The sequence below is a fragment of the Actinia tenebrosa genome, unplaced genomic scaffold (assembly GCF_029948245.1).
Source record: "Actinia tenebrosa isolate PJP-AT-01 unplaced genomic scaffold, QUT_ActTen_1.0 PGA_scaffold5__44_contigs__length_20552954, whole genome shotgun sequence".
In the NCBI taxonomy this organism is placed as follows: domain Eukaryota; kingdom Metazoa; phylum Cnidaria; class Anthozoa; order Actiniaria; family Actiniidae; genus Actinia; species Actinia tenebrosa.
The window spans coordinates 14,115,625-14,141,049 of NW_028292582.1; the positions used below are offsets into that span (position 1 = coordinate 14,115,625).

Sequence of the window (25,425 nt, forward strand, 5' to 3'; positions counted from 1 at the left end):
ACTAGGAGGTTGGATGATGGTTTAGAGCAACAAGTACTGCAGAGGATATAATCAAAGATGTGAACAATGGAATCATGACAGTCTGAAATTTGAATTCAAATCCCTAACTGAATACAATAATCTTAATTTTAAAGATTGAAAAACAGAAACAAAGAAGAAGAAGAAGAAGAAGAAGAAGAAGAAGAAGAAGAAGAAGAAGAAGAAGAAGAAGAAGAAGAAGAAGAAGAAGAAGAAGACGAAGAAGAAGAAGAAGAAGAAGACAAGAAGAAGAAGACAAAGAAGAAAAAAGAAGAAGAAGAAGAAGAATAACGAAGAAGACGAATAAATCATATACAACATAAAAGCCCCACCTCTCCTCCCCCTCCTCTAATCCTCCTCTCCTCTCCTCCCCTCCTCCTCTCCCCCTCTCATCCTCTCCCTCCTCTCCTCCTCCTCCTCCTCCTCCTCTCCTCCTCCTCCTCCTCCGCCCCTCCTCTCCTCCTCCTCCTCCCCTCCCTCCTCCTCCCTCCTCCTCCTCCTCCTCCTCCCTCCCCCTCCTCCTCCTCCTCTCCTCCTCTCCTCCCTCCTCCTCCTCCTCCTCCTCCTCCTCCTCCTCCTCCCTCCCTCCTCCCTCCTCCTCCTCCTCCTCCTCCTCCTCCTCCTCCTCTTCCTCCTCCTCTTCCTCCTCCTCCTCTCCTCCCTCCTCCTCTCCTCCTCCTCCTCCCTCCCCCCTCCTCCTCCTCCTCCTCCTCCTCCCTCCCCCTCCTCTCCTCCTCCTCCTCCTCCTCTTCCTCCTCCCCTCCCCCTCCTCCTCCTCCTCCTCTCCTCCCCTCTCTCCTCCTCCTCCTCCTCCTCCTCCTCCTCCCCTCCTCCTCCCCTCCTCCCTCCTCCTCCTCCCCTCCCCTCCTCCTCCTCCTCCTCCCCTCTCCGTCTTCTCCTCCGCCTCCTCTCCTCTCCTGACAGACTATACTAAACAAGACCCCAAAAGACCAGACAAAGACCATACCAACTAAGACTCCAAAGACAATACATACTCAAAGTAAGACAGATATAAGTCTCCGCACCTTTCCTGCATCGACCCTGCTACGCACTCTCTCCTGCCGCCTGCACCCATGCCCCTCGCCCTCTAGTCGTCCCTCGCGAATCTGCTGTGTCTGATGACGAGAAAAGGCGAAGAAGAAGGAGAAGATCTTTTATTGAGAGGTTGACATGTGACAGTTGCCAATTTACATGTACAAGTACAAGGAGCACTGAAAAACCTATGGCCCTCTATTATGTTTAACGTCTCTAAGACAAGACCTCCATTTTATGTGATCTGATCACAGAAAAGGTCTAGCCATTTACAGATATTTTTCCAGTAAAGGCAGCTTCTTTTACTCACAGATATTTTAAGACCCTGAGTACGTGTTAATCGGGCCACAGTGGATTACACCCATGACTTCTGTAAAACAAACCCGTGCCTAACCAAATGAACTAATTGGGATGCTAAAAACAGACTTATGCTAAATCATATTAAGATTTCTATTTCATGAAGCATGAAAAATAAAAATAAAAGGCAGAAAACTAACATTTACTAGTACCTTCATATTGGAGGAAGGTGAGAGACCAGTATCCTGATCCATGCCGACCACAATACACATTTCTATTAAGCTGTTATACAGCTTTGTAGGTTGAATAGGATTGTCCATCCTTTAATCAAAATGTTATGCAAAACTTGAGAAGTATATTACTGCCCTATAAAACCCTGAAACAACAAATTCAAAGATAATGATCAATTAATCACCGATCATTACCAATTTATAATTAATATTTTTTTCACCAATGTATTTTAAGAGAAATACTAAGAATATTATCATTTAGATTCTGTAGCACTACCACTTCATTAGTTTTACATATTTATCTAAAAAAACTTATTTAATGATTGACTTAATTCATTTGAAGATTAGTAATTTAGAGGAAGTGTAGAGTTTGAAAAATAGCTTTCAAATATTTCTTTGTTCCACATACCATGGAATGACTCTGGTTTCAAAGGTCTCAGTGAATATTGTACTACATTTTTTGGTTGAGCTCGGAATAACCAGAATTTTATAGGTTAGTTTCAATGTAGAAAAAATTACTTATGGCATCATAACATTATCATGTCATTAGGTTGAAAATTGTGTGTGCTCCTTTCTGATTAGCTAATCCAAGTAACTTAAGATGCACAAAGCACGACTCGTTTGTTTTCTTTTGACACCTTTTAAGGCCCTGTCCACGTGTATCCGCAAATTTTTCTACCCGCAATTTTTTTTTGCGGATACGGGTTGCCTTTACACGTGTCCAGAAATATTTGTATCCGTATCCGGAAATTTTCGAATACGCTCCGAATACGGATACATGTGGACAGTCGTACCCACAAATTTTCAAATACGCTGGTGTAAACACGATTTTGCGCATGCTCAATAAGGAAAACTATCCATCAAAGGGACTAAGCACTAGGGTGCATTAGGGCGGATGAAGAAATTCCCGGATACGTGTGGACAGTAAAAATGATTCGAAAACAATTCGAATGTGCTGCATGTATCCGCAAAAAAAAAAAATTGCGGATACAAAAATTTCCAGATACGCGTGGACGGGACCTAATTCTCATTCTATTTTCATGCATCTTAAGTTTTACATAAAATTGAAACTAATCGTTAAAATAAAAAAGTTTCAATGACATTGAAACTAATAGATAAGACTAAAGCCATTCCAAGTTCAAACGCCCGGGGTGGGGGGGCTGCTGAGCCCTCTGAACCCTGACTCTGTCCCAGAGTAAAAATTGCTGAAATTCATACCCTGTTCCAGAGCAAGATCGCTGAAAACCCTGCTCCAGAGAGGAGAGAGCATGATTTCATATACCCTGTTCCAGAGCAAGCGTGATTTTATACATTCCTTTAACTAAACAATGTCGTTTGATCGGCTTCATCCCTACGTGCCTAGACCAAAAAGTATCATGGGGATAATTAACTCACAGTTACTAGCTGCCGCATATGATATCTAACACGTCTTGAGCTCGCTGTTTTCAATCCCATTTAATTTGCTAAAAACCATACCCCAAGCATACGGCGAAGATTTAAACTGGCAAGCAGTTTGGATGACGCAAGTTCTGGGTAATTTACTCGTTATCCTTTTCAGTCTAGGTGCGTAGGGATGATCCGATCAACAACAGCGTTTAGTCAAAAGACTGTATGCCCTGTTCCAGAGTAGAATTGCTGAAAACCATACCCTATTCGGCGGCACATTCCTGTATAGCAAATATAGGGGAGTACCCCCGTGCTCAAACGAAAGATGCAGTATCTTATTATGTTAATTATCGTTATTGTTCTAATAAACTTTATCAATAATAATACAAACCCTAACCCTAACCCTAAGGTTAAAACTAATCTTACATTGGGCCATCAAAAGAAAGAATATATATATATATATACACCTACTTGCAAGAAGGTTGTCATACAAGAATAGAACATTAGTAAATTAGTGAGAAAGGAATACATTAAAAGACAAGACAAAAAGTTCACCTTCAGTGATCTTCTTTTGTTTTTTTAATATAATTCCTATCTCACTGAATCACTAATGTTCTATTTTCGTATGTTCTATTTTCGTACGTTCTTGCAAGTCTAGGTGTATATACATATGAGGAATACACAATAATAATAAAAGAATAAATAATTAGTGAACTAGAATAATGAGAAAAACTTTACGTAATATCGAAATAATAATATATTACATAATATCAGGCGGGTGAATTACTCTATTGTAAATCAATTATTGACTTTCATAGTGAAGATTTGGTAGAAAATCCTTAGAAAAATGTACTGGAAGTTGTTTAGATAGCTGTTTAAGAAACTCAAGATCTTAGTCATTAAGGATCTGAAAAAAACACTCGAATATTAAGCTTCGAAATAAATGTTAAGAGAGGATGTCAGCAAAAATCGAACATACGCCGGCAACAGTCGAAAAATCGAATTTTCTCATATTTTAGCATTAGGAAGACCTTGATGCGATATAACCCGTGGTATACTTCATTTGCCAAAATATCGCTTTATTTCCGAGAAAAACGAGGAAAACCAATTTGTGCATAATTGACCCTCTGAGAGAGCCAAAATATCATCCAACTTCGAGTGCCTCGCGTGCCTTTGCAAAAATGTGTATGGACTTGATTGTTGAAAAACTTTTTTTAACATTGTCTTGGCTTTAAATCTGTGAAATTTTATTATTTTCCAATAAATCTATGTTGGCGAAAAATTTTTTATTACCAAGTTACTTTGGCACGTCATCAAATATAAAGAACTTTCAAAAAATATTTAAACCATGTGCTATATAAAATAAAACGTCGATATTTAGAAATTGAGAAGTTAAAACAATGTTCTAATCGTGAGTAAAGTGATTGTTTTGGGTATTTTGTTCTGCGACGAGTAATGGAGATTTAAAATTGGAGAAATTTCGAAGAAAAAGCGGCCGTTCGGTACGATCAAATAAATTTAAAATATTTCCTTAAAGAGCAAAATATTTAAAAAAAAGCAAACTACTAGCTTGAAATACTATAAAACTACATAGTTTGAAAAGATGGATTAATAAAATTAAAATTATCCACAATAAAGGAGCATTTTTCCAGAGTCAAGTGCCTTTACTAACAACAACAGCGTTGCGTTACCCAAAGTTCGTGAACGCGCGGCATTCTAAAAGAAGTGGGTGTGGCCTTTGATGCTACCGCGTCACACCTTTAGATGTCACGTTCGTATTTACAAAGACGAATTCTACTGAAAATATCCTTATACGTTCTAGCTTCTTTAGAAGTAGGCTTTATTGGACCATAAAGGATATTAATATACAGTCATTATCAATCATTACGCTTTAAGAAAATAAAATATGAAAGTAAAATCCGCATATCGCTGGCTGATAAACGATTTTTAGAACAGTCACCATTAAACGTATTCGTAAAGTATAGCAATTTTCTCCAACTTTAAACCCTTATTACTCGTCGCAGATCAAAATACCCAAAACAATCACTTTACTCACGATTAGAACATTGTTTTAACTTCTCAATTTCTAAATATCGACGTTTTATTTTATATAGCACATGGTTTAAATATTTTTTGAAAGTTCTTTATATTTGATGAGGTGTCAAAGTAACTTGGTAATAAAAAATTTTTCGCCAACATAGATTTATTGGAAAATAATAAAATTTCACAGATTTAAAGCCAAGACAATGTTAAAAAAAGTTTTTCAACAATCAAGTCCATACACATTTTTGCAAAGGCACGCGAGGCACTCGAAGTTGGATGATATTTTGGCTCTCTCAGAGGGTCAATTATGCACAAATTGGTTTTCCTCGTTTTTCTCGGAAATAAAGCCATATTTCTAAAAACGAAGTATACCACGATTTGTTTTGGCTATATGTCTACCTTATACTTGAATATAAGCGAAATCGATTTTTTGACTGTTGCCAGAAAATTTCGATTTTGTTTGATTTTTGCTGACATCTACTCTTAATCGCGTGTGCACATGGAATGTGAAAGCCCTTGGGAACGCCAAATAACTGGTGGTCCTTATGACCAAACAATAAATCTATCAGAGCCTTTTATACTCACAATTCTCAGCTATTTCAAGATATTCTTCATCTTGATCCAGAAGGAAGCTTAAAATAATACCTTACATATTTATTCCGATATTTCCTAGAAATGTTTTATCGGTTCAAAGAATATTCGAGGGAAAAGTCAAAAAAAGAAAGGCGTTACTCGTTCATGACTGTCTCCCAGTCTCCACCCAGAAAACACGTGGTGTGTTGTTATGGCAACTACATATTGCCAAAACATCAGGCTCAAGACAGTGCAAAAAATATATCTAAGGGGGAAGGGGATAATATACCTTCAAACTTGCTAAAATATATACTAAAAGTCATCGTTAACGTAAAATTTGCTATCTTAATGACCTTATATTAGTAACATCGTTTTTTTTGAAAAATATTTTTGGCTTTTCTCTGTGGAAGGGGATGCTAATATTTTTTTCCTATTTGTTGAATTTACCCCTTCCCCATATGGGTTTGTTTTGTGCCATTTAAGATAAAATGGCGGACAAGTTTGAACTGGAAACGATGCAAAAATATTTGCCTAAATAATAAAATAACAGCAATGGAAGGAAGCTTTGGCGTCGATTCAAGAATGCAAGCGATTCTTGCGAGTATTGAGCAACAGGAGAGCGAAGACGAAGGTCAGAGAAGGCTAAGAGAAAACTCTCCACCGCGGAGTCTTGAAGATTTCCTTGCGACGACTACCAACTGTAACTGGCCGAGCACTATAGACGATGAAGACAACCTTGGCGTCTCTGTAGATACTATTGGACTGGGAACTTTGGAAGAAATAAAAGACGACTTGTGTAGCTTTGCTCGTATCCTTAAACGACCTAACTCCGGGTTTAATTAAGCTTATATATCGTATCACCCTAAAACATGAATTTGAGCAAGTTCTTGAAATGACTGTTTAACCGGGCTGTTTGTTAATAGTATAATATTCACTGAGAATTATCATTTTAAAAAACAAAATACTGCATCAAAAGATATTTTAACTGTGGCTCCTACAGTGTCAGTGTTAAGTTAAGACCCACGGTAAGGGGGACTGGAGACCCCAGGAAAATTTGGCATGTGTTTTTCACTCTTACTACATATATGTTTATTGTACTTAATTTATTTCTGGCTTTTTCAAGATTGTGGGTATTGAATAATATCAATTTCAATTTTCCAAGGGTAGCCCCCTCGCCCCCCCCCCCCCACCCCACCCCCTGGGCGACCACAGGAAAGTTTGTCAAATCCTAGGGTTTAACATTGATAGGTGCATCATTTCAAGAAAGTGATAATTTTGAAATAAACTCAGGGCTTATTATTTTTTTTAAATGTGTAGGTAATGGTTCAGAAATTGTTTTCCTTCATTGAAGTCAGCTTTTGATGTAAGTTTGCTGGATGATTTACAACGACAGATTCAAGAGTTGGAGAATAGGATCAATAGGTGTGGTATCATGCATCCTGAAACACGGCCAAGCAGTCAACAATCCACTGGAAGTCCTTCAAAAACCCATGTACTCAGCCCTACTAGTGTGAGAGGTATTAAAATAAATGAATGAAGGAATGAAAGATGGAAGGAAGGAATAAATGAATGAATAAAAGGATGAATGAATGAATGAATGAATGAATGGATGGATTCCAATTTCAATTTAGAAGGGTTTTTTTTGCAGAGGTGAGAAAATTGGAGATTAATTCAGAGAAAAACCATTGAGAGTTGGAGATGATTCAGCGTGAAACCAACTGAACCTACCAGGAGTCAATGGTTGTCATCTTTATCATCATAATCACCACCATCATGACATCATCACTGTCATCATCTTCATCTTTATTATTAACATCATATTCATTATCAATCATCATTGGTCATCATCATCAACATCACATTTTTTGTTTCCTATTGTTATATTACTTATTATCACTGAGTATTACGAACCTACTGATAATCAAAATGTGATACTGTTCTTCTTTATCTCACTATAGCAATAAGTGCGGGACACCCAGATGAAGTCATCAACAAGAAAGAAAAAGTCACTCATCGGGTAGGTTAGCAGTAGTACTACATGGTGGACCTTGATTCAGGGGGTCCTAGAGTATCTCTCGAGCCCACTTCCCACTGATGCATGGTACCAACCCCATTTGCACTTACATGTGCAGGACTGTCTTAAATGAGGAGAGGGAGGGAGGGATGATTGCTTATGTTAGTCATGAATGCCCCCTCCATTAGAAATCTGGGATCTTGTGTTAATTGTACAGTAATTGTTACACACTTAGGATATAATATGAGGCTGACAATTTCCCCTACCCACTCAAACATTTATTGAAGGCTGCCTTTTAACATCATTATTAAGTATCATGTTCTACTCAAGCAAGTATTGATTTTTGGATTTTTTTAGTTTGGGTTTTCAGAAGAACAATCAAGTATTGTGAAGAGTATTCAGGTGAGCTGGTTATAAAAGAACAGAATAGATTTGCATGTTAACATTCCTATGAGCTTTACAAGTACAATATACAAGTACAAGTTTTGCAATAATACAGCCATATATCTGCATTTCCATTCAAATCCATATTTCAACTTTTCAAGTTGCTGATGTCTGTTTTTTAGTACACAAACTACCCAGGGTTCTTTCCTAATGAGATGACAACACTTCCAGGCCAGCTTGAAGCACCACAATTGCTGAACAAAGTTATAAAAGCACAAAATTTCCCAGTAAGTAATTAGTAATAAACCTAAATATTAAGAATAAATTTGTGTTAGCATCACAAGACCTAGTAAGAGTACAGTTTGTTAGGCAGCTTCCTTGATTCAAGTTTATTTTTATTTCCAAGTAAACAAGCTGCAATGATTCCATTTTCTTCTGTGAGTTAAGTTGTGCCTTCAGGGCTGGTTCAGCCCAGGCGTTGACATGCCTAAAAATAGTCATACAAAACAGCTGAAACAGTGTCATACTGTATGGGGTTTTAGTTACAAAATGAGATTCTCTGTGATAATCTCTTTCCTATTTCATTATATCTTCAGCCAGCATTTCGTAAGGTGTTGAAGAAGCTGTTTCTTTCAGAGGCATCAGTTGCGATCCTACAGGTATACTTTTCCATTGAAATGTTATACCTTTTTTTACCGCAAAATATAACTTGGGTACTACATTGTAGCTTGTGCTCATTCTTAAATTGCCCTATTTCACTATGAGATCACTGCTTGTTTATGTGGGGGATAGAAAATTGCCAAGTTCAAAATTCAACAAAATTTGCTCCTAGTGAAACAGTTTAATCTAAAATGGCCTGGTTTTGAGATATAACGTGTTAATATGTACTAAAAAACATTCTGAGAGTTTGCTGGCTATTCAACTTCTCTTTGCATTGATTTGACCCCCTCCGACGACCATGGTCCTTTGCGTTTAAACAATAGATTGTTTTGAGGTGACGTCATATGAAATAGGGCAATTGAATTGGAATTCAGCAGTTGGTTTTTGAGAAAGGAAGAAATTCAAAGAACCGAGAGAAAAACCCTCAAAACACAAGAGAAAACTAATAAACAACCTACAAACACAAAACACTGAGCCCAGGAATCAATCCTGGATGTACAGTAACTATAGATCAAAAACGAGTGCGAGTGTTTGATCAGGGCATCCAAGCACTGAGAAACAGATGAAAGCACGAGGTCGTAGGCCAAGTGCTTTTATTCAGTTTCGAGGTGTTTGGATGCCCTGATCAAACACGAAGCACAAGTTTTTAAACTTACTTCTCAGTCTCATTATAACTCATTTGCTCTTGCATCTCCTGAGACTAAAAAAGTCATCAGTGTTTTGATCAGTGTCTTGATCCGTTTTTGATCAAGTATCAAGGTGAGTGCATGTGACTACAATGCAAAGTCGCCATTGGTCATTGACCTCATGAATTATTAATGAGTTTGAGAAGATGAGTATCCAAAATGAAAAACTTTTTTATATTTCTTAAAATTCATCATCATCTAAGTATAAAAATCGAATTTTTTTTAAAAAATTGAAATTTTAATTTAGCAACGTCACAGTATAATTTAGATAATGATTTGGATTGCCCTTCACTGCAATGAAATTGTAATATTCGTCTCAATATCCATGTATTTTGATCTTCATTTTTACTGAAATTGACATTTTAAGTAATTTAAAGCAATTTTTAAGTTGGAAAATCAGGAATTGGTTCCTAGAATGGTCCTTGGACTGGACTTTGGTAAAGTGGAACGTGGATCAAAAAACTTTAAAAACTGCTTTTATTTATTATTTTTTTGTATATATATGTATTGGCTATCTGATAAAAAATATTTTGGCAAAGAAATTGAATTGATTAAATCAAGTTTTTCGATCCACGATCCACTTTACCGACGTCCAGTCAAAGAGCCATTCCAGGATACGATTCCGGATTTTCAAATCTGAAAATTACTTCAAATTATGATTTCAGTAAAAATAGAGATAAATTAGCAATTTACTCATTGAGGTGAAAATATTAATTTAACTGAATTAAAGGGACATATTTTCAAATCATAAAAAATTGAATTTGTTGTGTTAGAAATCTTCAAAAGTGTATTAGTATAAGATATAGTACACTCAACAAAATTACTCGACTCTGATTGGTCGAGAAGAGTACAATTAAAGCGTTAATTGTACTCTGTAGGAGTACCGAATTAAGTTGCTATGGCAACACGGCCAAAACAATGTCAAAACAATTATTTTCTATCATTTTGTACTTAAAAAACATATAAATAAATTTTTAAAGCCGTAAGAACTAATCTTTTTCATGCATTTCAGTTGCGTGATGGACTGAAAATCGGCTGCCAAATAGACAAAGATGAACGGCGTCGCTTCGCATTTTTTACTGAGTGAACTATAAACAAAAAATCACATGATCTTCTCGTACAATTTGGAATTAATAGACACTTGTAATGTTTTGAAAGTTCTTTAATTGCACTCGCCTAAAGGCTCGTGCAATTACAAGAACTTTCAAAACATTACTCGTGTCTATTAATTTCCAAATTGTACTCGAGATCGTGCGATTTCCTATACTAATAGGACTCCATGCTGTCCAATTAACAAATAATTGGATGAGGAAAATTCCGAGGACTTCCAAAATTGGATGAGGCCGTAGAAAGAGTCCAACTTGGCAGTCAGAGGAATTTTTCGAGTCTAATTATTTCTTGATTGGGGAGCATGAAATCCCATTACCTATTAATTATATAGCTGCCTAATTAATCCCATATTAACAAGACCTGTCCAATTAAGAAAATAATTGGACAGTTACCTATATGGGATTAATGAGGAGTTGTATAATTATTGGTATGATTGGTGGCAGGCATACAGACACCCTTTAATATTACCATGTATCATCGTAGCATCTATCTTTTTAATATTGATGTACAAAAAAGATAATCTCATTAATTCAATTTTTTTTTGTTGTCAATTTTTAAATTGTTTTGGCAGGACACATTCTGGTGGTTCTTTTTAAACTGTTTTCAGGTGAGATTGGTTTTTATTCTTATAGAAGAAGCACTTCAAAACTCAAGTGTGACTAATATTTTAATGAATCAGACATTTCATCAATAACTACATAAGCTCAATCAACTTTTCTTTACTCGTGTAAATTTGTTTACCACCTGGTCAAGTGGTCATTTTTACTGAACATTTGTCAAATAAGTGGAACTAATTTGCAGCCTTGGTATAGGTGAGCACGATGTTTATAGACATTACCATATTGTGATGTTAATGTGCAGACCACTTAAGCAAGAGGTTTTCTAGTGGGCAATTAAATAGGTGACAATCAACAAAAAAAAAACTATATGTCATCAAGATACACTCAACTATTGAACAATAAAACTGATATCACTGGTTTTATGTTTCTCACTAGTCTGACAAGAGGTCTGCACAGGATGGTTTGTTTAACAGGATTGCTGACAGTTTTGTCTGTTTATTCTTTGGCGTCCCTCCTCCGTATAAAGACCGCTTCTTCATGGTAATTTGCTGCATTCTTGTTATTACAGTCCTTTCATATGGGTGGATTCCTACCATGGCGTGTACCCCGTCTGTACACCCAGGGAAAGTTACTTCTCCCATTTCCTTAAAAATACCCATTCATATTAGAAATAATGCTGCCAATGGGAAGGGACATTGTAGCAGCTTAGGATCCCATCCCTATTTTTTTGTATAATATAATTTATAACTACAACTTTACTTCATTAGAAATCACTTAGTTTTACTCTAAATCATCTCCTGTCTCATTGTAAAGTTCATCACCTGAACCACAAGTTTAATCACCTGAACCACAAGTTTTTTGGCTCCAGTACATGTACATGACAGTACATGGTTCCCAGTGTTTGGGCAGTGTTTGACCACCATTTGGAGCAAATAATGAAATTCAAACGCTTTTTCTAGCTGATTGAGACCTAGAAGTTATGGGAGTAGATTACTGAAAAAAGACTTTTCACTCCCTTAGTACTAAAAAGGTCTAAAACTTAAAAAAGCTCTTCTGCTACATTGTTGTAAAGACTGAGTATTAGTTTTGTGTGTTTTCATCAGCATTATCCGGACTGTCTGGCCCAAGCTGTATATGGCGCATTCTGTGAGGCATTTCCGAGATCTTACAGCCTGTTTGACGAAAACTTTAAGAACTATCTCCTCAATGTCATCAGTGAATGGGTTACAGGTATGGTTAGAGAAAGTAGTATTAGCATTTATTATTGCGTTGAAAGGTTGCAGCAACTCGTTTCTTATTTGCAGCAGCTCGTCTAACATGCAGCAACTCGTTTCTTATTTGCAGCAACTCGTCTAACATGCAGCAACTCGTTTCGTATTTGCAGCAACTCGTCTAACATGCAGCAACTCGTTTCTTATTTTCGGCAACTTGTCTAACATGCAGCAACTCGTTTCTTATTTGTAGCAACTCGTCTAACATGCAGCAACTCGTTTCTTATTTGCAGCAACTCGTCTAACATGCAGCAACTCGTTTCTTATTTTCGGCAACTTGTCTAACATGCAGCAACTCGTTTCTTATTTGCAGCAGCTCGTCTAACATGCAGCAACTCGTTTCGTATTTGCAGCAGCTCGTCTAACATGCAGCAACTCGTCTCTTATTTGTAGCAACTTGTTTAACATGCAGCAACTCGTTTCTTATTTGCAACAACTTGTCTAACGTTCAGGAACTCGTTTCTTATTTGTAGCAACTCGTCTAACATGCAGGAACTCGTTTCTTATTTGTAGCAACTCGTCCAACATGCAGCAACTCGTTTCTTATTTGCAACAACTTGTCTAACATGCAGGAACTCGTCTCTTATTTGCAGCAGCTCGTCTAACATGCAGCAACTCGTTTCTTATTTGCAACAACTTGTCTAACGTTCAGGAACTCGTTTCATATTTGTAGCAGCTCGTCTAACTTGCAGCAACTCGTTTCTTATTTGCTGCAACTTGTCTAACGTGCAATAACTCGTTTTTTATTTGCAACAACTTGTCTAACGTGCAGGAACTCGTTTCTTATTTGCAGCAAGTCGTCTAACATGCAGCAACTCGTTTTTTTTATTTGCAACATATTGTATGGGCTTTATGACCATCGCGAGACCTCGCTACGTTAGTACGGTGGCCACCGTACGTTAGTGAGCCTCATGTCTCACGTAGTATCGGTATTTATAATTGATACATCCTCCTGTAAGGTACGAAGCCGCCACCTCAATCCTGGAAGAAATGGAACTTCAAGATACTCGAACCAGCAAACATCCGTGAACTGCAGGACGACAGGACAAAGTCACTGAAAGGTACTCTTGTTTTCTTGATTAATATTCTATATTACATATGCAATTATCATCAACCGCAACCCGACTAGCTCAGTTGGTAAGAGCGTCGGTCTGTTGTGCGGGAGGTCGTGGTTCAAGCCTCGGCCGGACCAACACTCAGGGTCTTAAAATAAGGAGGAGAAGGTGCTGCCTTTGTAATTATATCTAGTAATTAGACCTTCAAGTCTTCTCGGACAAAGACTTAAACTATATGACCCTGTATAAGGCGGACGTAAGAGATCCACTGAAGACGCTGGTGACGACCATCTTCAGTGCCCGTGCTAAAAAACTCTACAAGGCCCACTGTAATTGGCATAAAAGCTGTTGTGGTGTCCCTGCTAATAAATAAAAGCTAATAAATTAGTATTAAAAACATCATCATCATCATCATCTCCATCACCATTGTCATGATCATTATAATTACCATGTTTTGTGTTTTAAGCGCAAGGACGACCTCAGATTACTTTAGATTGTTTAACAATGAATTGTCTTCATCATCGCCATTATCATCATCATCATCATCATCATCATCATCATCATCATCAACGTTATCTTTGTTAACCTCCTTACCATCATTATTCGAGCATCAAAATCTTCATTTAACAATTATCACCATCCATCCATCCATCACTATTATCATCGCCATCTTTCATTTTCATAATCTTTATCACCATCACAAATCTTACCTATGTAGTAATGTTACATTATTACTCTTCACAGCTAACATGACATTCGATGTAGACACGGCTCTAGAGGAAGTACTCCCAACTGATGACAGACAGGCAAAACGAAGAGGAACCGCAACAGGGCCTTTGTCGGCCACAAAACCTCCTGCTCCCAAAGAAATGGAGGTAGCTTTTGATTTGTCATGTGTTGAAATCTTGTTACCATTTTGCTATATATCCTGCATGGTATCAGGCTAATCTTAATTTCTACTGTGCAATTGCAGTGTAAGGTTTTGCATTGCCATCATATTTAATGGACAGGTACAGAAATTCTTGTGTGCTAGAAAAGTGTCCTCTAGTTAGTTTTTGGAATTGAAGGTTAATCTATATTTCTTCACACAGTGCAAGTTGGCAATGCTGTAGAAACGTAATAAAAAGTGTTGACCATCGCCATCATTTTAAATGGACAGGCACAACAATTCTCGTGTGCAACTATTTGTCCTCCTTTAGCGGCGCAGAATTAGGAAGAAAAGGCCAAAGGACTAAAACTTTTCTTTAAACCTGGGACTTTTTAGTTTGCAATTGCTATTATTCCATCCCCCCCCCCCCTCCCCCCGTCTTTACTGATAAACAAAACACATATACTAGCCGTCTTGCTGCATTGATTCATTCTTTCAATGAATTCTTTTTCAGTCTCATGAAATTGGACCAGGTCCTGAATTCGAGAGAGTCAATTTTAACATATTTGGTCAAAGTCCACTGGTGTGTCACTATCTCAAGATGAAGGAACTCTCTAGTGGTGAAGGACCAGCGATAGGCATCAGCAGAACTGAGATCTCCAAACAACAGTATCCGAAAAAGTGTTAGTTATGCCATTGAACGTTTTTTTCCAATTTCCTATATGTTGGGAATGCTGCAATTGCAACACCAACACTATCAACATTCTGATCAACACCAACATTATCATCATCAACATAATTGTAATCACATTTATCGTCAATTTCATCATAAACTTCTATCATCATCAGCATTATCCATAAACATCATCACGATTTTTTTACCATCAACCTCATCGACAACAGTGCCATCATCTTCATCCATCATCGTCTTTACCATTATCGTCTTCATCACAAACATCTCATCATATCACCACCATCATCATCGTGATCATCATCATCATCATCATCATCTCTATAATCATCATATTCACTGCATTATCATCTCAACAACCTAATCATCATTTAAAGTGACATCATTTTCATCCATCATCTTGTTTCGTCATCATCAAGGCCACCATCATCATCCACCAACATCATCTCAAACTCATCATCACCAGTGGCTTCACTGAATCGGTATTCACCATCATCTTTCCTATCATCATTATCATCAATGAACACCACATTCATCACCGTCTTCAACATGACCATTATTATCTTCTTCTCTTACAACAGTCATCATCCTCTTTAGTGGCATCATCACAACTGATAAAAATACCATGATACAATCTTTACTCTCTATCTTGTTACAACTGCAAAGCGAACGAACCTTAACAATACCACAGAACTCCTACTCCTACGTATAAACAAGTCATGGATGAAACGAAAAAAGCAGTTAAGATACGAAATGTCAACTATCAAAAGTAAGCAGCAATATCATCTTGTTAGATATTCATTTTACAGCGTTTCGCTGACTTTTCACTTGTCTCACGTACATCAGAGTCCTTGATTTGTCTACACAAGAAAGCATCAAGATTCAACGGCAAAAGCAAAAAGCCATTCAGAAACTTGACAAGTAAGTACGCAACAACACGTTTAATACAGTCGAACCTTTGAGACCCTTTCTTAATCGGTCACCCTTCATTAAGCAGTCACTTGGCTACTCCCCGGGAGTGACCATATAGAGGTCTGAAAGAACAGCTATTCTCACTGCATACATAATTGGCGTGTCACGGAGGAATTTAGCAACCCCCCATATATGGACATTGGAGTTTGCGCAGTGCAGGTGTAATGCTTTGCGAGCCCTGCATATATAAGCACCACACCCAGATCCTTGAATCATTCCGTCGAAAGCTGCCTAAGGAGAGAGTGGAAGATTCACCCCACCCACCTCCCCTGGTGGCGGTTGACGAGGCAGTGAGGATAAAATACTATTCCAAAACTGAAGGCTTCTGAAGGTTTTTTCCTTGTTGCATGTTGCATATGAAGAATGAAATACATTGTGGATCGTATGTAAATAATGTCAACACAGGAAAAAATATGCACAGAATAAATGTGCACAGAAGGAAAAACGTGCAGACAAAATTGGGAGAATTCCATATCGCTGTGAGCTTTAGTTGATTGCATTCATATCGTACTTGTATTTTATTCATTTTTCATAGACTAAAAAAAGACTTGGTGTTAAAGAACCAAGATTTCAAGATTATCAGTGATAAACTGATGGAGTTAATGGTAAGACTCACTAATATAAAATCTAATAAATACCTCATTGTTATTATTTAAAAAAGAATTTTTCTTTTACTTTTACTCTTTTATAGTCATTCTCAACATCCCCATCATTATTTACCCTTCACATAGTGGCATCATCACTATTGTCACTATTCACACCAACCCCTTGAAGAAGAATCGAGCCACTAATTTATTTAACCGCAGTCATTATCATTCACAATAAGTTTCAGCGTCCGATCTTTACCATCACAATCATCATCCTTGTCATTATTATCATCGATCCCCATAAACGCCATTGTAACATTTGTTACGCCAAAAAATCTAATAACTCTCACAAAATGTAATAACAACGCAAAATCTAATAACTTTTGACGCAAAATCTAATGATTCTGTTTAACGCAAAATGTAATAACCGGGCGCAAAATGTAATAACTTCAATAACGCATTTTTAATATCCAGAAAATCAATATTTGCTCGGTATGCGAACCATACCAGGTGACTTTAACTTGAATTTCGCATGAACCGTTAAGATAGATATTCATGTTGAATACGCGATTTCAACGTGTGGATTTTTACAAAGCAAGTCCACTCACTCCAACAGTAGTATATTTGAGGGGTTTATTAAACAGTACTTAAACTTGAGAGAAAATTTAGCATTTACTGTTGGAATCAGTTGTTTACCAGTAAAAAGAAGAGGTTTTAAGAGTGGCTGTCCGTAACGGTCGAGAATGGCGGGACAGCGAAGGAATTTTCAAATTTCTCATATTTTGTCAGAAGACACCCTTTGGTAAGCTCTTTTAAAAAATCCAGTTTAAAACTTCAAGCGCTTTTTTATGTTGGCGAATTTTACGAAAATCTAAAACTCGACTTCCGGTTTGCTCTGGACCGGTGTGAACAGCCCAAAATATTACCCATATTTAAGAAGGCCTCACTCGTTCAAAAATACTCCTAACGATCTGATACTTTTTCAACATTTTAACTAACTATCAGACTCCAAAAGGGATAAATAATATTTTTGGGAAAATATTTTGTTCTCGCTTTTTGGGATTTTTTTTCGATGGCATTTCAAGCAGCTACGACGCGAAGCAAATTTTAGCCTAAGTTGAATGCCCTAAATTATCACCTGGTATATATTTTATTTTCACTAATACTATATGATCTGAAAGCTTGTTTATTGTACTTCTTTTCCTGAAAGTATTAGCCTTGGAACGCAAATACTTCCTCGCGATTAATCGACTCTTCTATGTAGCATACGGCGGTCTAATTTCGGATTCAGAATCAAAGCGCCTGCTTTATAAATACTCAAAAACTTTCTTGGATCACCCAGAATGAACATTTTAATCGTAAACAACATTAGTTTGATGACTGTAAACTATACTCCAGCTATATATTATTGACTTATACTTTTGTACTGGAATATTTTAGAGAGTAAGGACTTAAGCGTACGAATTCTAAGTTAGAAAAAAAACCTTTAGACCCCATCAAACGCAGGGTTTTTTTATTTTTCTCTTTTCTTTGTTTTTGTTGAATATACTTGCTCAAAATCCTCCCAAATTTCAATTAGTTCCACGTTATTCGTAGAAAAAACAAACTCATTTTTGTACTTTCTCAAAATTAATGGAATAAGTTAGAGGACACTATGATTGAATAAACAAACTGAATTAGTTGAGAAGCGTGGCACGTGAACGTCGATCACTTGTACCTTTCTTGAATTATATGAACTAAACAAACAACCTTTATGGTTTGTATTTTTTGTCTTTATCTCTTGTCAAAATTAATAATAACTAGTGACTAAAGTGCGTGCAGTTGCTTTCGTACTATTTCATTTAAGCCCCTTTCCCGATAACGTCACACATTTGATTCGCATCAACACTGCCTACTCTGTTTTTTATAAATCGTCCTTGTTTTAAGAGAAGTCAGTGGCTAACAAACCTGTTTCCTTTCTTATTCATTCGTCTAGAATGAACTGTTTGACAGGAACAATTGTATGGTTTCTATCAATTACGGCCGCAATCGTAAACTACATTCAAGGTATTTGGTGCTTTGCTCTTTTAGGGGAACAGGAACATGTAACTCTAGAGCCTCACAGAAAATCTGCAGCATTGTTACCTAGAGAGTTTTTAAGTCTGTCATTTTTCACCATTGGAACATATATCGTATTGGTCGTAAGTGACAGGGTGCTGTAGTTGGCAGGGCCGTAACCAGGGGGGGCACAGGGTGCACGTGCACCCCCACATAAAAGCTTAAGGTCCGCCGATTTTTTTATTCGATGTGCACCCTCCCTGTAAAAGTTCTGGTTACGGCCCTGGTTGGAAAGTCGAGATAGCTGCTTCTACAGTATTGTACTGGGAAAATTATCATCTTCCTCTATTGCGTTTGGGGAGATAGCAAGGTCTTCAGGGACGGTCTGGCCGAGTACTTGAAAAGACGCAAGCCGTCGGGACCTCGAGCACGTCTCATGACCTTTTCTACAAATTCTGGGTTTAACTTTCTTCCTAAGGTTTACTCAATGTTGAGCTTGTTGACCAAGTAGGTTCTCTGTTTTTTGATAAAGCGGTCAGACTTTTTATTTTCTTTGAGAGCCCAGCCTCTTCAGCAGATAAATCCGAGGTCCTCATATTACTAGACGAGAATTTTAGGGTCGGTAGAAACCCCAACCCCCTCTTCCAAGCTTTGTATTTGACGGCCTTAGCAAGATCAAATAGCGATTGTTTCTCAAGAGATTTCGACCATCTCTCAAGAGAAAAATGCTTTTCAAGAACAGAGAATCTTCGCACTCGCACGCAGCCGCCGCCAGAGCACCATACCTTCATTTAATTAAGAATGTAGTTTACTATTGCGGCTGTAATTGATAGAAACCATACAATTGTTCCTGTCAAAATGTTAAAAAAAAGAATAAGAAAAAGAAAAAAAAAACCGGCTGCTCAGCTCGACGATTAGCTTGCCTACTGAGCAGCTATTACCTGAATCTTGGCTATAAACATTAATGTTGTAAAGCATAATTTGATATATATATATATATATATATATTAATCAAACTCATAAATAATTCATGAGGAAAACACAATAGAAATCACGACCATGAAGGAGGTTTTATATCTGATATAGATTCGTCTTCATTTGCATAAACTTAAACTTGGATTTTCTTGGCCAGATTCACTTCAATTTTGAAAATTTTAGTGAAACACAAAGGAACTAACCTAGACGTTTGATAAGCAATCTACAGTATGAGTGGCCGTGTTGTATTCGATATACAATCACTCGGCTACGCCTCGTGTTTGTATATCGGATACAACACGGCCACTCATTCTGAAAAAAACGTCTGTCTGATGAGTGCGTAAGCACGAAACTCGGAGTTACAGTGAACATGTCTCGTCTTTAATCCAATCTTTACTATATATCTGTTGCTCTGCATCCCTACGCATCGAGCACTGTTTCACCAGTATAGACCACATTACATACTTTGTTATATATATATATATATATACAGCCATTTGCAAAAATTATGGCCGTTTCAAATATAAATACAACTATATCGAAAGTATATCAGACAGGGCGGGATATCATTCTTGATATTTTTTTCCAGAAAGCCCTAATGATAGACAACTTGAAAAATATATAGTGGAAGATATCCCATAATACTTGATATGCTTTCGATATACTCGTATATGTATTGGAAGCGGCCATAGTTTTTGCAAATGGCTGTATATATATATATATATATATATATATATATATATATAATATGTTATTATTATTGGTAAAAAGATACTTGTTGTTCCTGTCAAACAGTTTATTCTAGGCGAATGAATAGGAAAGGAAACAGGTTTGTTAGCCACTGACTTCTCTTAATGAAACAAGGACGATTTTTGGCTTTTTCATTTAGAATCAAGTTAAATCAATCAATTCTGAAACCCCATATAAAAACAAGCAAAAACAGCAACAAAAGAGAAGGGAAAAAAAGCAGAGTAGGCAGTGTTGATGCGGATCAAATGTGTGACGTTATCGGGAAAGGGGCTTAAATGAAATAGTACGAAAGCAACTGCACGCACTTTAGTCACTAGTTATTATTAATTTTGACAAGAGATAAAGACAAAAAATACAAAACATAAAGGTTGTTTGTTTAGTTCATATAATTCAAGAAAGGTACAAGTGATCGACGTTCACGTGCCACGCTTCTCAACTAATTCAGTTTGTTTATTCAATCATAATGTCCTCTAACTTATTCCATTAATTTTGAGAAAGTACGAAAATGAGTTTGCTTTTTCTACGAATAACGTGGAACTAATTGAAATTTGGGAGGATTTTGAGCAAGTATATTCAACAAAAACAAAGAAAAGAGAAAAATAAAAAAACCCTGCGTTTGATGGGGTCTAAAGGTTTTTTTTCTAACTTAGAATTCGTACGCTTAAGTCCTTACTCTCTAAAACATTCCAGTACAAAAGAATAAGTCAATAATATATAGCTGGAGTATAGTTTACAGTCATCAAACTAATGTTGTTTACGATTAAAATGTTCATTCTGGGTGATCCAAGAAAGTTTTTGAGTATTTATAAAGCAGGCGCTTTGATTCTGAATCCGAAATTAGACCGCCGTATGCTACATAGAAGAGTCGATTAATCGCGAGGACGTATTTGCGTTCCAAAGCTGATACTTTCAGGAAAAGAATTACAATAAACAAGCTTTCAGATCATATAGTTTTAGTGAAAATAAAATATATACCAGGTGATGATTTAGGGCATTCAACTTAGGCTAAAATTTGCTTCGCGTCGTAGCTGCTTGAAATGCCATCGAAAAAAAATCCCAAAAAGCGAGAAAAAAACATTTTCCCAAAAATATTATTTATCCCTTTTGGAGTCTGATAGTTAGTTAAAATGTTGAAAAAGTATCAGATCGATAGGAGTATTTTTGAACGAGTGAGGCCTTCTTAAATATGGGTAATATTTTGGGCTGTTCACACCGGTCCAGAGCAAACCGGAAGTCGAGTTTTAGATTTTCGTAAAATTCGCCAAAATAAAAAAGCGCTCGAAGTTTTAAACTGGATTTCTTAAAAGAGCTTACCAAAGGTTGTCTTCTGACAAAATATGAGAAATTTGAAAATTCCTTCGCTGTCCCGCCATTCTCGACCGTTACGGACAGCCACTCTTAAGATAGCTGAAAACAGTCAAGCTGCTCGGAATAGAAGAATTAAACATAAAGGCACAAATACGCCGAACTGAGAGCATCTGGCAGAAACAATCGCAAGTAAAACGCCCTTCAATCAGGTAAAAATAATCTCTTTTTTATTAATTTGAATCCTCATATACTAAGTTTGATTCACTTTTTGTACTTCGCCGATATTGCGATTGTATTTCTATTGTCTGTTTGGGACTTTAGAAGTTGAAAAGTTATGAAAAAAATACCTGAACATTGAGGCGGAGCGAAAATTCGAGATGCAAAATTTGAAAGAAAGTTCTAGTCTACAGTCAAACTTTTTCATTAATTCGCCTTTTCTCAATGGACAATGTCTTTTGCATAAACTGACACACCGTATTTTGGCAAGCTAAACATATTTAATAATTGTGAAAAATCACTTCAGTGCCTCTTGTAGTTTTTTCCTCTGTGAAAACAGAAAATTTTCTTCTGCACATTTCGGTGCAAATAGTTTTTCTGATTCGTGTGTGAAACAAAATACTGGTCTTGTTCATCGTCTTCTTAATTACTTTAACTTAAACTTTATTTACTATAGAAAACACTACGGTAAATGCTTTTTTGGCTGTATTCACTGTAGGTTTTTCGCTATTTTCATCGTATTTGTTATTGTGGTTTCTTTTCCCATGAAGTCTTCGCTGTTTTTAGCGCTTGTTTGTATGTGACTCAAAACCATCCTGATTTGATATTTTTCGATGTTCTTTTACATCAATTGTTAAGTTAATGTTTAATTCGTCCATGAAGAAAACATGATACTTTAATCATTTCAACTTTTTACTAATTTTGAAGGCATTCTTCTCGTCGGGAACTAAACATTTTTCGCTCGCATGGAAGTCACTACAATGTTTAAAAATAGCTCAGGCTTGCGCGCGCAGCTAAAAATAGATTTTCAAGAAACTTTCATGGTTACAGACCCATGTATGGGAGATGTGCTCTCTTACTTAATATTCTCTTGTTTAAGTATGTTAAAACTATCCTATTGAATCCAGACATGTCTCATGGATAAGGGCTAGTTTATTATGCAATATTGTCAACTTGTTAATCATTTTATTGAGCAAATAACACTTTAAAAAATTTACCTCATTATGGTAAAAAACGTACCAAAATAACACAAATATATTTATGCTACAATGTGATGACCTTTGGAAACAACAGTAGTATTTTCTGCTACATACATGAAAGCAGTTATCTTAAAATTCTCTCTCTAAACACCAAAACACACAACACAACATAACAAACAAACAAAAATGCAACAAACGACTCAAAAATGTGCTTTTGTTAATTTTTTAAGTCTGTTACATTCTCTCTCTAAACACCAAAAACACACACAACGCAACATAACAAACAAACAAAAATGCAACAAACGACTCAAAAATGTGCTTTCGTTAATCTTTTAAGTCTGTTACAAAGCAAACAGTTTTTTTTGTTTGTTTGTTTGTTTTGTTTGTATATTTTTTTGCTTGTTTCGGCTGTATCTAACTTCCCTTGCATTGTTGACGTGAAAACTCGTAAAATTACAAAACCCTAATTATATCAAAAGAATGTACATTCTTTAATCTTAATCACCCCTATTTCTCTTTCAAGATTGCAAATACTTTTATACCTAATTTTGAGTGTTGTGTAGGGACATAGTAGTCTTGGGTCCAAACAAGAATATATAAAGAATCTGCACTTTTGTTGTCTATCAGATTCCAATACACACCTTACCAAACCAATTACTAGTACATATATTGAATTTTATTTAAGCGGACAAGAAAGTGGCCATAGCTATAATTTATTAAGTGCTACCCTAGTGAAAAAAAGACGTTTTCTCCTCTTTTTTTTTTTTTTTTTTTTTTTTTTTTAATGTATATATATATATATATATATAATGCTTAAACATAGCTAGAAACCATGCAGAAGTTTGATAGAGCTAACTTAACCTAAAAAGCCTCTCAAACATCTTTAAAACTAACTTAATAAGTCAGAATGTTCATCAACTAGCAATAACAAAATACATAAAAATTAGCATTTAATCTTAGCAAAAAGGCGCGGGCATTTGTTTAATATCTCGTAATTTGAATGTAGTCTAACCAGTTTTTTCCCCCAGACGATTCTCTGTTCTGTTCTGTTCGGTTCTACTGTGTCGTTTACGTCCATTCAGTAAACATTGATTTTAAAATGCGTTATTGAAGTTATTACATTTTGCGTCAAAAGTTATTACATTTTGCGTTAGAGCAGTTATTACATTTTGCGTTATTGAAGTTATTATATTTTGCGTTAAACAGAATTATTACATTTTGCGTCAAAAGTTATTACATTTTGCGTTGTTATTACATTTTGTGCGAAATATTACATTTTGTGGCGTAACACCATTGTTTATCATCAAAATCTTCCCCATCATCAGCATCATAATCATCATCATCTGCATCACCATCATCATCAACTGCATCACCATCATCACTATCATAATCATCACCAGCACTATTATCATCATCATTATCATCATGGCCACTATCATCATCACATCATCATCATCATCATCATAATCTTGTTGGTTGTCAATCTTCATGATAACTACAGTTATTTGTGTCTTTACAGTCACATCCAGATTATATCAATTCTGGGAACATCGCAAGTTCACAGATGCAGGAGCATCATCCGTTAGATCAAGAGGAGCCTGAAGATTAGCTTACACTTCTTTTCTTCTGTTGTTTGACAAATGTCAAATATTTGTTGGGTGAAAGGACGCTGTCAAAATTCTGTAAATAAATTTCTCATACTCATTAATTATTCAGGAGGTTATTTGTTTAGGATTGAAAAACTTAAGGGACAGATATGTCCCTGAACTGAACTAATGTTGATCCAGTCCAAGGACTTGAAGAAAATTAATTCAGTCCTTTCACAGGACTTTTAAACCAGGTTTCAAGTAACATCTTGTGACCCAAAAAATGGCCCATTGATTGGCTGCGCCTCCGACTGGAACTAATTGCGCGGACTTGAAATCCCGTCCAGTCCTTATTGTCGGCGATAATGATTTCTAGCGTACTATATGAGTCTTATCTCAACTAGAGTTCTATTCTGCTTTTTCTTCATTTCTATGATATCAATATATATTTCAGTATTTTGTATATGTGAGACACAAAACTAGTACGGCATTTCGTGACTAAGTCTTTATGTAAATATTAGAGTGTGTGACGAAATGTTCATGTAACCAGATAGTAGTTTTGTAACCAGAGATATAGATAGGGATATATTCTTACACACATGTACTGAGCATAGATCTCAAAGAAAGAAGCAGTAAATATAAGTTCCAGCAAAAACGTGTCAACTATTGGTTCGAACGGGATCAAAAGTACCGTGTGTAACATTTTGGCGACCCTGCCAGGACCGCTAATCGAGGAATTTCTCGTAAAAAGGCGGTTCTCGAGACCTGGAAGACGATTGACCTCGTGGTCGAAGAAGTTGATGTTGTGTTGGACGCACATGGATACGAAATTAGCGTTCCTTTGAATGCTTTCATCGCAAATAAGTCAAGCATTCCCTTCGTATGGTACTGAAGACTTGATGTACGTGGCCTAAGAGAAATTAATGTCCGTTTGAACGCCAGAAAACTTTAGAGAACGTGGTTTTGCAAGATTTGGGGGTGTGGTGTAATAACAGACCAAGCCGGCTACGATGGATTTTGATTTAGAGGCTCAGCAGTTGAGATTGGAGCAAGAAATTTTAAATTTGTCGCTAGAACGCTTGCAGGAGTTAGCAGAACACCTCAAGGTGCCTTGTGAAGATGAAGGAAAACTAAAG

At 36.5% G+C, this 25,425-nt stretch overlaps 2 protein-coding genes across 2 annotated transcripts in view; one reads left to right on the forward strand and one right to left on the reverse strand.

The window, feature by feature from the left end:
- LOC116290785 (DENN domain-containing protein 3) overlaps window positions 1-5,718 on the reverse strand; it is a 41,778-nt gene extending 36,060 nt beyond the window's left edge. The window contains exons 1-2 of the mRNA XM_031697889.2: window positions 5,592-5,718; window positions 1,560-1,723 (exon numbers count right to left, since the gene is read on the reverse strand). Coding sequence (XP_031553749.1) covers window positions 1,560-1,667 — 108 coding nt within the window. The 5' untranslated portion in view covers window positions 1,668-1,723; window positions 5,592-5,718. The remainder of the gene's footprint in view (window positions 1-1,559; window positions 1,724-5,591) is intronic.
- Window positions 5,719-6,062: 344 nt separating this feature from the next.
- Window positions 6,063-24,411, forward strand: LOC116290782 (protein FAM227B). The gene is made up of 16 exons (XM_089037480.1): window positions 6,063-6,387; window positions 6,935-7,096; window positions 7,538-7,596; window positions 7,951-7,995; window positions 8,160-8,264; window positions 8,574-8,636; window positions 11,005-11,040; window positions 11,429-11,533; window positions 12,097-12,223; window positions 13,224-13,325; window positions 14,064-14,194; window positions 14,702-14,856; window positions 15,570-15,647; window positions 15,725-15,799; window positions 16,386-16,455; window positions 24,223-24,411. The coding sequence occupies exons 1-16, from the start codon at window positions 6,132-6,134 to the stop codon at window positions 24,310-24,312; spliced, it is 1,659 nt and encodes a 552-aa protein (XP_088893606.1). The 5' UTR covers window positions 6,063-6,131; the 3' UTR covers window positions 24,313-24,411.
- The last annotated feature ends 1,014 nt before the right edge of the window (window positions 24,412-25,425 follow it).

Bases quoted from the DNA above. Each gene is read 5' to 3' on its own strand.
- LOC116290782 (XM_089037480.1), top strand. From the start codon at position 6,132: ATGGAAGGAAGCTTTGGCGTCGATTCAAGAATGCAAGCGATTCTTGCG. The intron at 15,648-15,724 runs GTAAGCAGCAAT...CACGTACATCAG, and splicing joins CGAAATGTCAACTATCAAAA to AGTCCTTGATTTGTCTACAC. The intron at 16,456-24,222 runs GTAAGACTCACT...GTGTCTTTACAG, and splicing joins ATAAACTGATGGAGTTAATG to TCACATCCAGATTATATCAA.